Source organism: Engystomops pustulosus, chromosome 3 (genome assembly GCF_040894005.1).
Source record: "Engystomops pustulosus chromosome 3, aEngPut4.maternal, whole genome shotgun sequence".
Classification (NCBI taxonomy): Eukaryota; Metazoa; Chordata; class Amphibia; order Anura; family Leptodactylidae; genus Engystomops; species Engystomops pustulosus.
In genome coordinates this window covers 101,578,521-101,591,735 of record NC_092413.1, presented here as the reverse complement: position 1 = coordinate 101,591,735, position 13,215 = coordinate 101,578,521, and the positions used below count along the sequence as shown (strand labels likewise).

Below are 13,215 nucleotides of genomic sequence, written 5' to 3'. Positions count from 1 at the left end.
TAACCCCTTGAGGACTATGTCACTTTAGGGCTTTTGGAACAAGCCTGATTTTTTAAATGTGCCCTATGTCACTATAAGTGGTTATAACTTTGAAATGCTTTAACATATTCAGGGATTTTTGAGAATGATTTCTTGTGATATATTGTATTGAAAATTAGTTGAACATTTTAAATTATATCTTTTACATTTAGTTTTGAAAAAAAATGAAATTTGACAAAAATTTTGAACAATTCTACATTTTTAAAGTTCTAAATTCTTTGATTCTCAGGCAGATAGTCACCCAAATAACATTTTTAGATTGTCTGCTTTATGTTGGTATGGTTTTTTTATGCATTCTATCATTTTTCCAGGATGTTCCAGGATGTTAAGAGGCTTATTAGAATTTGGGTGTATTTTTTCACATTGTTATGAAATATGGGGACTTATTTTTTCCAGGACATAGTTTAGGGGGATTTCAATTGGTAATTGATAAGATTTTATTAAATCTTGGGGATAGGAAAACCATTACATCTAGTTTGGGGTTTTTACCTTTTTTTGTTGGCTGTTAATCATACCAAATAATGTGTTATCCTTATTCTATGGGGGTTACCATCTTTATGCCGTTAACCCATATATATATGTTTTTAAAATTGACTTTAGCAGAATATAGAAATACAGAATACAAAGTTTGCTTGTTTTTGCATCAAGTTCTAAGAGGCATCACATTTTTACTTTTTGTTTATGGAGCTGGCTTTTTTTGCGGGACAAGCTGTACTTTCTATTGGTATTATTTCAAGGTAAGTGTAAGTTTTTGATCACTTTTTATCATTTTATATGAGGTTTGGTGTGAAAATGTCTTCATTTTTATGTGTATTTTTAACTTTTTCTTTTCGCTGTCTACCTACAGGTTTAGTGACAAGTTTCCTTTATTGTACTGGTTGTTATGGACATGTAGTGTTTATGTGGTGATTTTAACTTTTTTAATGTGAAATGTGATTTTTATATAGGATGGGGCATTAGGGGAAAACATTTTATATTGTTTTATTCTGTCCCAGAACTTGAACAAGTGATCATTCAATCACTTGTTCAGTGTAGTTTACTGCAATACTCTTCATCACTCTACACCTGGCATGTCGAGTGGAGCGACTCTGCCTGTTTGGTGTGTTCCAAAAAACTTTGACGGCAAAAAACATAAGGACTTTTTGTACCTTATTGCTGTATTTACTAGGATACATTTACTAGGATACGAAAAGTTCAGACAAACAAACAAGCAAGCATAAGTGTGACTTGTTTTCAATAGTAAAAGAATGGTCTTACCATGCATCAAAACAGGAGAATAAAATCAGGGTTGTAATGCCTAGGGAGAATTTTTTTGCTGATGGTAACATGGTTCTGGCACCTATGATCCCTATTAAGTTAGCTCCCGCCTTTACAAGGGCTTTACCCAGAAAACTGAACCTTGCATCAAAATTTTTCTGATACTTTGAAGTACAATGTTTAACGAGAAATTAATGTCAAAATCCCTTGGCTTACAGAGGTATACCCTCCTATAATGACACAGGGCAAAAATCAGGCCTGGTCCTAAAGTCCTAACATGGCATTGACCTAAATTTGGCCAGACCCTAAATTTGGGGTCCATGCCAATAATATTTTAGTTTATGTGTCCTGTTGGTTCTCAATGTTTTTTCTCAGTAAAATATTTAAAAAGTACATGATTGAAGTTAAACTTATATTGGCAACCCACACAAACACCAGGGTCTCTATTAAAGTCAAAACCTGTACATATACTTAATAGCCCACACAGCAAATAACTGGCATACACTCACCGGCCACTTTATTAGGTACACCATGCTAGTAACGGGTGGGACCCCTTTTTGCCTTCAGAACTGCCTCAATTCTTCGTGGCATAGATTCAACAAGGTGCTGGAAGTATTTCTCAGAGATTTTGGTCCATATTGACATGATGGCATCACACAGTTGCCTCAGATTTGTCGGCTGCACATTCATGATGCGAATCTCCCGTTCCACCACATCCCAAAGATGCTCTATTGGATTGAGATCTGGTGACTGTGGAGACCATTTGAGTACAGTGAACTCATTGTCATGTTCAAGAAACCAGTCTGAGATGATTCCAGCTTTATGGCATGGCGCATTATCCTGCTGAAAGTAGCCATCAGATGTTGGGTACATTGTGATCATAAAGGGATGGACATGGTCAGCAACATTACTGAAATGGCTGTGGCGTTGCAATGATGCTCAATTGGTACCAAGGGGCCCAAAGAGTGCCAAGAAAATATTCCCCACACCATGACACCACCACCACCAGCCTGAACCGTTGATACAAGGCAGGATGGATCCATGATTTCATGTTGTTGACGCCAAATTCTGACCCTACCATCCGAATGTCGCAGCAGAAATCGAGACTCATTAGACCAGGCAATGTTTTTCCAATCTTCTACTGTCCAATTTTGACGAGCTTGTGCAAATTGTAGCCTCAGTTTCCTGTTCTTAGCTGAAAGGAGTGGCACCCGGTGTGGTCTTCTGCTGCTGTAGCCCATCTGCCTCAAAGTTCAACGTACTGTGCGTTCAGAGATGCTCTTCTGCCTACCTTGGTTGTAATGGGTGGCGATTTGAGTCACTGTTGCCTTTCTATCAGCTCGAACCAGTCTGCCCATTCTCCTCTGACCTCTGGCATCAACAAGGCATTTCCGCCCACAGAATTGCCGCTCACTGGATGTTTTTTCTTTTTCAGACCATTCTCTGTAAACCCTAGTGATGGTTGTGCGTGAAAATCCCAGTAGATCAGCAGTTTCTGAAATACTCAGACCAGCCCTTCTGGCACCAACAACCATGCTGATGCTCGGTTTGAACTGCAGGAGATTGTCTTGACCATGTCTACATGCCTAAATGCACTGAGTTGCCGCCATGTGATTGGCTGATTAGAAATTAAGTGTTAACGAGCAGTTGGACAGGTGTACCTAATAAAGTGGCCGGTGAGTGTATATAACACTTGTTAATAGTTTATATTCTAAAGTAAATATAGTAATAATAGCAACAAATTAAATCATGTTAAATATAGTGTATCAGCTACCTTTTTCAAGTAATTATGAAAATAAAGGTGGTAATAATCATGTAACAGTTACACATTTTAAACAAACATAGTATAAACTGAAAAAGTGTGTGAGTATATTATAATAGGGACTCTAATACAACTTTCCTTGCTTCTGAATATGATTCCTATATCCCTATTCAAATTAATTATAACTCTTTCTTACAGACTATAAAGTTAAAACAAAAATAGTAAATTATAAGTAGAATGCCATTTAACTTATTTTAGGCTAGATTAGGTTTTAGGTTAAACCTCACTGGTAAACAGGCTAAGCCTAGTGCTGTTCTGTGGCCCAACTTAGTGCAGCCACAGAGTCTGAGTATGTGGATTTGAAAATGGAAATATGTGTTTTATGTAACATGCACACATGTACATGTGTGAGAAAATCCTTAGTGTCATATAAAGACAATGCTGTCTATTTCTTGTAGATAATTTGGTTACCTTTCAAGTAGCATTTTTATTAGGTACTGGTAAAAAAAATATGACAGGTTACAAAAGCATTTTACCTTTTTTAGGTTCTGTTGGCTTTTCATGTTGCTTTGCTTCTTTTGCAATGTCGTGTTTTCCCCCATGAGTAACTGCAAATTGTACAGTATATTGTTAAACAGGGATATATTACATGGCAAAAACTATTTATGGAAAACCTATTTGTATATTTATCTCCAGAATCCACAAAAGAGCATGCATGGCCTTCAAGTCTCTATACTCGTACAATGGGAGCCTCTCATCCAGCCAAACTAATTCCATACACTGTGCTGATGAGATACAAAAACATTGAAACAACGCTGTCCACAGTTTTGAATTTGTTCCTTATGGAATAGATATACTGAATTGGCTATTATATTGTATCATGTCATTTGGCTTTTTGAAAAAAGTCATGCTTGTTGTTAAGGGGGCTGCCTTACATTGTAGCCAAGAAAACTGGGGTAAAAGCAGCGAAAATCTTCCCCTTTATTCCTATACTACAGAGCACAGGACTTACAGTTAACAGTCACTTAATCACTCCTCATCACTCTAATGGAGCTGCTTTCCATCACTGCACACAGAAATTTAACCAGCTTGATCTACTTCTCTTTTCTTAGGCTATTTATGTCACATTAATTTATGTCATTTTTGAGAAAGGAGCTCCTTAAAACAGAATTTCTTGCTTCTACAAAGAAAATATGTGAATTTGAGTGGATGATATTTACACAAATTTTGTCATTTGTAGCATAAAGCAATTTGTAGGTTACTGTATATCCAATAATATAATATTTTACCTTTTTTCAGTACACTTGGTAATTGGTCTTTTTTCTTGGGTTCTGCTTTCTCTTGGTGTTTGATTTTGCTTTCTATTTCCTCTTTTTGTTTTTTCTTGAGATCTGTTGGCGCTTCATGTTTCATTTTATGCATTACAACCTCCTTGCTTGTTTTCAAAGGTTCTGCAGGTTCTTCCTGTTGTTCCTTAGGTTCTGTGAGCTTTTCATATTTATTGTGTTCTGTTGGTTCTCTGTGCTTTTTCTTGGGTTCTGTTTGTTCCTCATGTTTCTGTGTGGACTCTACAAGTTCTTCATGTTTCTTCTTGGATTCTGTTGATTCTTCATGTTTTTTGTTCAGTTCTGTTACCTCATGTTTCTTTTGGAGCTCTGTTTGTCTTTCATGTATTTCCTTGAGTTCTGTTGGTTCTTTGTGTTTTTTCTTGGGTTCTATTGGTTCTTCATGTTTGTTTTGGGGCTCTGTGAGCTCTTCATGTTTTTCCTTGTGTTCATTTTGTTCTTCATATTTTTGCTTAGGTACCGCTGGCTCTTCATGTTTTTTTTTCAGTTCTGTTAGCTCTTCATGTTTCTTTTGGGACTCTTTATGTTCTTTATGTATTTTCTTGGGTTCTGTTAATTCTTTAAATTTTTCCATGGATTCTATTTGTTCTTCATTTTTCTTTTTAGATTCTGTGAGGTCATCATGTTTTTTCTTGTGTTCTTTTTGTTCTTCATGTTTCTTCTTGGGTTCTATCAGTTCTTCATGTTTTTGCTTAGGCTCAGTTCGCTTTTCATGTTTTACCTTTGGTTCTGTTGGCTCTTTGTGTATTCTCTTTTGTTCTGTTGGTATCTCATGTTTTTTTCTAGCTTCTGTTGGTTCTTCATGTCCTTTTTCGGGCTCTGTGCCATCTTCATTTTTTTTCTTGGGTTCTGTTGGTTCTGCATGTTTTTTCTTGGGTTCTTTTGGTTCTTCATATATTTTCTTTGGTATTGTTTGCACATGATGTTTCTTGCTGGGTTCTATTGGTACTTCAGGTTTAATGTGGGGCTCAGATGACACTTCATGTTTCTTTTTGGGTTCTATTTGCTCTTTATGTTTCTTTTGGGTTTCTGATGGCTCTTCATATTCTTTCTTGTGTTCTGTTGGTTCTTCTTGTTTTGTCATGGATTCAGTTGGTTCTTTATATTTTTCCTTTACTTCTACTGGCTTTTCATCTTTTTTTCTAGATTCCAAAGGCTCATGATGTTTTCTTTTTAATTCAATTGGTTTCTCATTTTCTTCCCAATGTTCTGTTGGTTTTTCTAGTTTTTTCTTTAGTTCTAATTGCTCTTCCTCCTTTTTTCTAAGACTGGTTTGCCCTTCATGGGCTTTTGGGGGTTCTGTTGTTCCCTCATGTTTTTTCTTGGGTTTTGTTTGTTCTTCAAGTTTTATAGCGAGCTCTTTTTGTTCTGCAAGTTTTTGTCTGGGTTCTTTGAACTCTTTTGCTTCCTCATGCTTCTTCTTGGGTTGTGTTTGTTCTTCATGACTTCTCTCATCTTCTTTTGGTTCTTTATGTTTTTTTCTAGGTTCGGCTGTCGATTCTTGTTTCCTGTTAGGTTCTGTTGTCTCCTCATATTTCTTTTTGGGTTCCACGGGCTCTTTCTGTTTTTTTGATGTTTCATCATGCAATTTTTTGGGTTGTAATGGTTTTTCATTTTTTTCCCCAGGTTCTTTTAGTTCTTCTTGTTTTTTTCTGGCTGCTGTTGTCTTTTCTTTTTCTCTCTTAGGTTCAGTTGTCTCCACATGTTTCTTTTTGGGTTCTATGGGCTTCTCATGTTTTTTCTTTGGTTCTGTTAATTCCTCATGCATCTTGGGTTGTGTTGGTTCTTCATGTTTTCTATCAGGTTGCTTTAGTTCTTCATGCTTTTTTCTGGGTTCGGTTGTCTCTTCCTTTTCCTTCTTGGGTTCGGATGTTTCCTCATGTTTCTTTTTAGGTTCTATGGGTTCCTCATGTTTTTTCTTTGGTTCTGTTAATTCCTCATGCTTTTTCTTGGGTTGTATTTGTTCTTCATGTTTTCTATCAGATTGCTTTAGTTCATGCTTTTTTCTGGGTTCTGTTGTCTCTTCCTTTTCTCTCTTGGGTTCGGATGTTTCCTCATGTTTCTTTTTAGGTTCTATGGGTTCCTCATGTTTTTTCTTTGGTTCTTTTAATTCCTCATGCCTTTTCTTGGGTTGTATTGGTTCTTCATGTTTTCTATCAGATTGCTTTAGTTCTTCATGCTTTTTTCTGGGTTCGGTTGTCTCTTCCTTTTCCCTCTTGGGTTCGGATGTTTCCTCATGTTTCTTTTTAGGTTCTATGGGTTCCTCATGTTTTTTCTTTGGTTCTGTTAATTCCTCATGCTTTTTCTTGGGTTGTATTTGTTCTTCATGTTTTCTATCAGATTGCTTTAGTTCTTCATGCTTTTTTCTGGGTTCTGTTGTCTCTTCCTTTTCTCTCTTGGGTTCAGTTGTTTCCTCATGTTTCTTTTTGGGTTCTATGGGCTCCTCATGTTTCTTCTTTGGTTCTGTTAATTCATCATGCTTTTTCTTGGGTTGTGTTGGTTCTTCATGTCTTCTATTAGGTTGCTTTGGTTCTTCATGCTTTTTTCTGGGTTCTGTTGTCTCTTCCTTTTCTCTCTTGGGTTTGTTTGTCTCCTCGTGTTTCTTTTTGGGTTCTATGGACTCCTCCTGTTTTTTCTTTGGTTCTGTTAATTCCTCATGCATTTTCGTAGATTGTGTTGGTTCTTCATGTTTTCTATCATGTTCTTTAGGATCTTCATGTTTTTTGGGGGGTTGTGTGGGCTCTTCATGTTTTATCTTGGGTTCTGTTGTTACCTCATGTTTCTTTTTGGGTTCTATATCATTCTCATATTTTTTCAAGGGTTCTGTTGGTTTTTCATGTTTTATCTTTGGTTCTTTAGGTTTGTCATGTTTTTTCTTGGGTTCATGTGCTTCCTCATTTTTTTTCTTGGGTTCTTTTGGTTCCTCTTGTTTTTTCTTGGGTTCTGATGGCTCTTCATATTTCGTTTTGGGTTCTATGGGCTCCACATCTGTTTTCCTAGGTTCTGTAGGTTCTTTGTTTTTCTTTTTTAATTCTTTGGCTTCCTCTTCTTTTTCATGAAGTTCTAGTGGTTTCTTGTGGTATTTTCTAGGCTCTGTTGGCTTCTCTTGTTTTTCACTGGGTTCTGTGGGATCTTTGGTTTTTATCTTGGGTTCCTTTGTCTCCTCAGTTTTCTTTTTTGGTTCCACAGGCTTCTTATGTTTTCCTTTAGATTCTATGGGCTTTTCAAGTTTTTTCTTGGGTTCTCTGGGCTCTTCTTGTTCTTTCTGGTGTTCTTCGTGTTTATTTATTGGTTCAGATTTTTTAACATGTTTTTCCTTGGGTTCTGATAGCTCATCAAGTTTAATCTTAGATTCTGATGGCTTTTCATATTTCTTTTTGAGTGCAAACGGCTCCTCATCTTTTTTCTTAGGTTTTGTAGATTCTTCCTGTTTATTTTTAGGTTCTTTGGTTTGCTCTTCTTTTTTCTTGAGTTCTGTTGGTTTCTTAAGTTGTGTTTTGGGCTCTGATGACTTCTCATGTTGTTTTTTGGGTTCTGTTGGCTCTTTACTTCTCTTTTTAACTTCATGTGGCTCTTGATCTCTGGGTTTTTCTAGTATCTCATATTTTTTCTTGGGTTCTACTGTTTCAATATGTTTTTTCTTAGATTCTTTTTGTTCTTCATGTTGTTCCTTGGGTTTGCTTGGTTCTTTATGTTTTTTAGGTGGTTCTGTGGGCGCTTTCTGTTTGTTCTTTGATTCATCATGTTTTTTCTTCAGTTCAGTTTTTTCTTCATGCTTTACTTTGGGTTTTGTGGGGTCTTCATGTTTTGTTTTTGGTTCTGTGGGTTTTTCTGGTTTTGTCTTTGTTTCTGTTAGTTTCTTCTCCATTGGATCTACATGTTTTGTTTTAGGATCTACTCCTTGTACATGTTTCTTTTTGGGTTCCGTTTTTCCTTTAAGCTTTTTTTGGGGTTCTGTTGGCTCTTTATGTGTTATCTTTGGTTCTGTTGGTTCTTCAAATTTTGTCTTGGTTTCAGTTGGCTCTTTATGTTTTTCTATGTGTTCTTTACTTTTGTGTTCAACTGTGACTTCATGTTTCTTTTTTGCTTCGGTTTGTTCTTTATTTTTTTCTTTCAATTCTGTTGGTACTACATGTTTTGTCTTAGATTCAGTTTTCTCATCTTTTTTGACAGGGGTTTCTGCAAAGTAATATTTGAATTTGCATTGATTCTACATTTTGATAATACGTTTACAGTACAGTGTAAAGTAATGTAAACAATGTAAAGTATAATTTGTAATTTTTTTAAATATATTTTTTTAATTTTTACCTGTTATATTTTAGTGACATTTTCTTATACAGATTTTAAAGAGGTTGTCCACTTTGAGTAAAAATATTATTTTGTTTAAGGAAAAGTTATACAATTTTCCAGTATACTGTATTTTCTATACCAATTCCTTACTGTTTTCTTGATCCCTTGCTGTCATTCCACATGTTTATTGTTTTAAGTTATATAATGTCACACAGGTGCACTCATTACTCTCAGTGATACTAATAAGCCATGCACCTGTGTGGTAGTTTTTATTTGAAGGGAGTAAACAATGAAGCATCCTGATAAATGACAACAATAAGAGCTCAAGAAAACTAAGAAAATAGTACAGAAATTTATATAAATTTTCATTGCACAAATAATATGAATTATTTGCTGAAAGTGAACATCTCCTTTAATGAAAATGTAATATTCCATAATATTGTATCTTATTGTATTGATAGATTTTATTTTATATTATATTACCTTTCTTGGGTTCTTCGGGCAATGCCTGTTTTTTCTTGGATTGTACTGGGCCATCTTGTTTTTTCCTGGGTTCTGCTAGCTCTTCCTGTCCCTTTTTGAATTCTGTTGAGTCATTAAGTTTTTTCTTGGGTTCTGTTAGTTTTATATGCTTTTTCTTAAGTACTGTTGGTTCTTCATGTTTTTTCTTTTGTTCAGCGTGTTCTTTATCTTTCTGTGTGGGTTCAACTGATTCTTCCTGTTTTTTCCTATGTTCTACTGACTGTTCCTTTCTCCCTTTGGGCTCTGTTGACTCAAATTGTTTTTTCTTGGGCACTTCTGGTTTTACATGGATTTTCTTCAGTTCTTTTGGCTGTTCATATTTTTTCTTGGGTTCTTCTGGTTCTTTATCTTTCTTCTTGGGTTCTACAAACTCTTCATGTTTTACCTTAGATTTGGATGGCTTTTCCTTCAGTGCCATTGACTCATCTTGCTTCTTCTGAGGTATTGTTTGTGCTTCATGCATTTTCTGGGCTTCTACTGGCTCTCTCAGTTTTGCAGTGAATTCTGATGGCAGTACATGTTTTTTCTTTTGTTTTGTCTCTTCTTGCTTTTTTTGGGGTTCTGTTTGTTCTTCATGCTTTTTCTTTGGTTCTGATGTCTCTTCAGTTTTATTCTTGGATTCTGCTGGTTCTTTTTGTTTTGTCTTGTATTCTACTGCCTCAACATGCTTTTTCTTGAATGTTGGCTGCTCTTGCTTTTTCTTTGGTTCTGTTAATTCCTCTTGCTTTTTCTTGGGATCTATTGACTTTTCATACTTTTTCTCAAGTTCTGGGTCTTTGCATTTTATCTTTGGTTCTGATGGCTCTTCATGTTTTGTCATGGATTCTGCTGGCTTTAATTGCTCTTCATGCTCTTTTGTTGATTTTTCTACAAAGCAATTACACACTTTAACCTCTTATTTATATATATTGCTGCATAAAATATTTTGGACTTGTTATATGCGTGGTCTTTTGTATTTGTTATAAACATTTTCACACTAAACATTTACATATCTGAAATTAATAACGAACATGAGTTCTTCTTCTAGGACTGGAATATTTTCAAAAACCAGTCTAGCCAGTGCCTTGTACTTGTCAAATAAAAAGGATAGTAGAAGTCACAGAGAAGGAAAGGAAAGTTTTGTGAATTATCAACCTGAAAATTTTAAATGAATATTGATGGATCAGATGGTAGATTCCCTTTGATATACTGTAGGTTTTAACACTAGAAAAAAAAATTACTTTGTTGTGTTATGAATGACTTGGAGTAGTTATAATCAATGCTTCTCAGTTATCATTTGGAATGTAGCTCTGTAATTGCCATACTTTAAATAGTCCAAGCACTGGAGATTAGAGTAAGTAGGCAAGACAGGGAAGGGAAGTCAATTCACTCTATGACCAGTTCAGTTTAATGGCTCAGTTTGGCTTATAAGCTGTGGCATATACTGTGGATACTGTGACTTATAAGCTAGTGTATAAGCCGAGTTTTTAAGCACAAAAAATGTGCTGAAAAACCTCACCTCGGCTTACACACACAAGTTAATTTTTTTAAAATAACTTAACACTCACCCTCCGGTGCCCGGATCCCGGCGGCTTCTGTCTTCTTTCCTCTCTAGCCGGCAGAGTCGCATCCATGCGATCTGCCGGTAGGCACACACTATGATGCGGCGGTGCCGCTGTCATCAGCGCCGACACCTCTGCATCATAGTGTGCGCTGGCTGCGCTGGCTGCCAGCTAGAGAAGAAAGAAGACAGAATGCCAGGAGCCGCCGCCAGGGATCGGGAGTGGCCACTGTGGTTCGGGAGCCGCCGCCGGGTATCTAGGCACCTGAGGGTGAGTATTATGGGTTTTTTTTAATGTGCTTAACATACAGGGGGCTGGCTGTATACTATATGGGGCTTTCTGGCTGTATTCTATATGGGGCTGACTGTATACTACTTGAGGCTGGCTGTATACAACATGGAACTGACTATACTACATGGGGCTGGCTGGATACTACATGGGGGCTGTCTGTATACTACATGTGGGCTGTCTATATACTACAGGGGGCTGGGTGGCTGCATACTACATGGGGGCTGGCTGGCTGTATACTACAGGGGGCTGGCTGTATACTATGTGGGGGCTGGCTGGCTGTATACTACAGGGGACGAGCTGTATACTACAAGGGGCGAGCTGTATACTACAAGGGGCGAGCTGTATACTACAGGGGACTTGCTGGCTGTATACTACAGGGGGCTTGCTGGCTGTATACTACAGGGGGCTTGCTGGCTGTATACTACAGGGGGCTTGCTAGCTGTATACTACATGGGGCTGGCTGTATACTACATGTGGGTTGGCTGGCTGTATACTACACCCTCAGCTTATACTCGGGGCCAATAGGTTTTACCAGTTTTGCGTGGTAAAATTAGGGGTCTCGGCTTAGACTCGGGTCGGCTTATACTCGAGTATATACAGTAGTTCTTAATTACTTACCATACTGATAGTTTCTTTACTTACAAGACCCCATTGAATTATCAGGTCTTCAGCATGGCGTGAGGTGTTACTCAAAAGTGTTATAATAAACCTCTTAATTATTAAATATATCGTAAAGCCCCACTTTTAAGCAAGACCATCCTTCTTCGGAAACTCCAGATTCTTTTGTTTTTTTTAAAAAATGAAGTCTAAATAAAATATACCTAGGCTTATCTGTATTTAAGGACTCAGGTTTCAGTATCCTATGGATGCAATCTATCATAAGATCTAGCGCTTTTGAGTTTAGTATCACAGTGCTAAAAAGATAAGTCACATAAGGTTCAAGCTCTCCCTCTTTTACAGTTTTGGGGATACTTAAAGTTTGACATTAATTCTTTTTTACCTATTCTCTATTATCACAAGTTCAACCTATTCTCTAGGTTGTAGCTTTTCCTTTAGAGCGTTATTGGAGTCTATTAGGTCACTCTTACAACATGTGCCATCTTGGACTTGATCTGCTATGTTCTTTCCCCTATAGCTCTGACTTCATTACCCCATAATACCTTTGAATTCCATTAGAAGGTTTGCATGGAAGTCATCTAGCATCTTCTGCATTATTTCTTTGGTCAGGAGGGAAGCCATGGCATCTTGTTTACTTTCCTTAATGGATTCTATAACTGGAGATGTAGAAACAAAAGAAATGAAGCAGCAGCTTGAGCACCAATATTTGCCAACACCAAGTACAGCATTAACAGAAGGGGGGATTGAGCCAACACTAGACTTGAACCCCACAGTTTATCTGGAAATAAAATTTACATATCCCACAAAAGACCAAAAACTAACTCTTCTCGGACCGCCCATTGAGCTTAGACATTGCTGGTTGGAGGTCCAGGGGCTACAGCGACGTCTTTAGACATCGCTGCAGTTTTCTCCTGCTCCGGCGCTAGCCACGGGAGCAGGAACCCCATCTCAGAGTGTCAGTGACCCTTGGGGACCCTAAGGAGATGGAGGCAGTGGTTCTTCTTTCTTCTCCACTCTTCACAGCATCACGCGGAAGGAGCGCAATGCACAGAGGAGTAGAGCCATCTCTACAAACTTGGCGATCACGTGACCACTGGGTCTAAAGGGGATAATCCGAGCTGCTGGGTCTAATTAAATCCAGTACAGCTCTAATCAGCATCACCAGTAACAGGTGGTGGTTTTCCTATATAAAACTGAGGCTCTTATAGATGCCTCAGTTACAAAGGAAACTGTGAAATATAAAGTAAAATTAGAAAAAAAAAAAAAAGGGAAAATGTCCCCAAGGACATATAAAGTTAAAACACACATACACATATTGATAAATATTCATAAAAATGAATTGACATTTCCCCATATGATTAAAAAAAACCCCACTACACTACATAAAACATTGCCATAGTTTGCCTGCGACTAAGCATATTATACATTAAAATGACCAAAACAAAATAGGGAATTCATTATTAATTTTAATTTTGAGTTAATTTGGAAATTTAAAAAAATCTGTACAATAAATTAATTTTAAAAAAAACACTTTTTTTCCACTTTTGAG

General features: G+C 37.0%; 1 protein-coding gene across 40 annotated transcripts in view; it reads right to left on the bottom strand.

The window, feature by feature from the left end:
• The window catches only part of TRDN (triadin), a 478,227-nt gene that overhangs the window by 111,029 nt on the left and 353,983 nt on the right, over nucleotides 1-13,215 (bottom strand). For all 40 annotated transcript variants that reach the window (XR_011854160.1, XR_011854161.1, XM_072141623.1 and 37 more), the window contains 4 exons: nucleotides 12,209-12,322; nucleotides 9,178-10,083; nucleotides 4,348-8,583; nucleotides 3,595-3,666 (listed from right to left, as the gene is read on the bottom strand). Coding sequence is in view for 38 of the 40 variants with exons in the window: in XM_072141623.1 (XP_071997724.1) it covers nucleotides 3,595-3,666; nucleotides 4,348-8,583; nucleotides 9,178-10,083; nucleotides 12,209-12,322 (5,328 nt within the window). In the remaining 2 variants the exon portion in view is untranslated. The remainder of the gene's footprint in view (nucleotides 1-3,594; nucleotides 3,667-4,347; nucleotides 8,584-9,177; nucleotides 10,084-12,208; nucleotides 12,323-13,215) is intronic.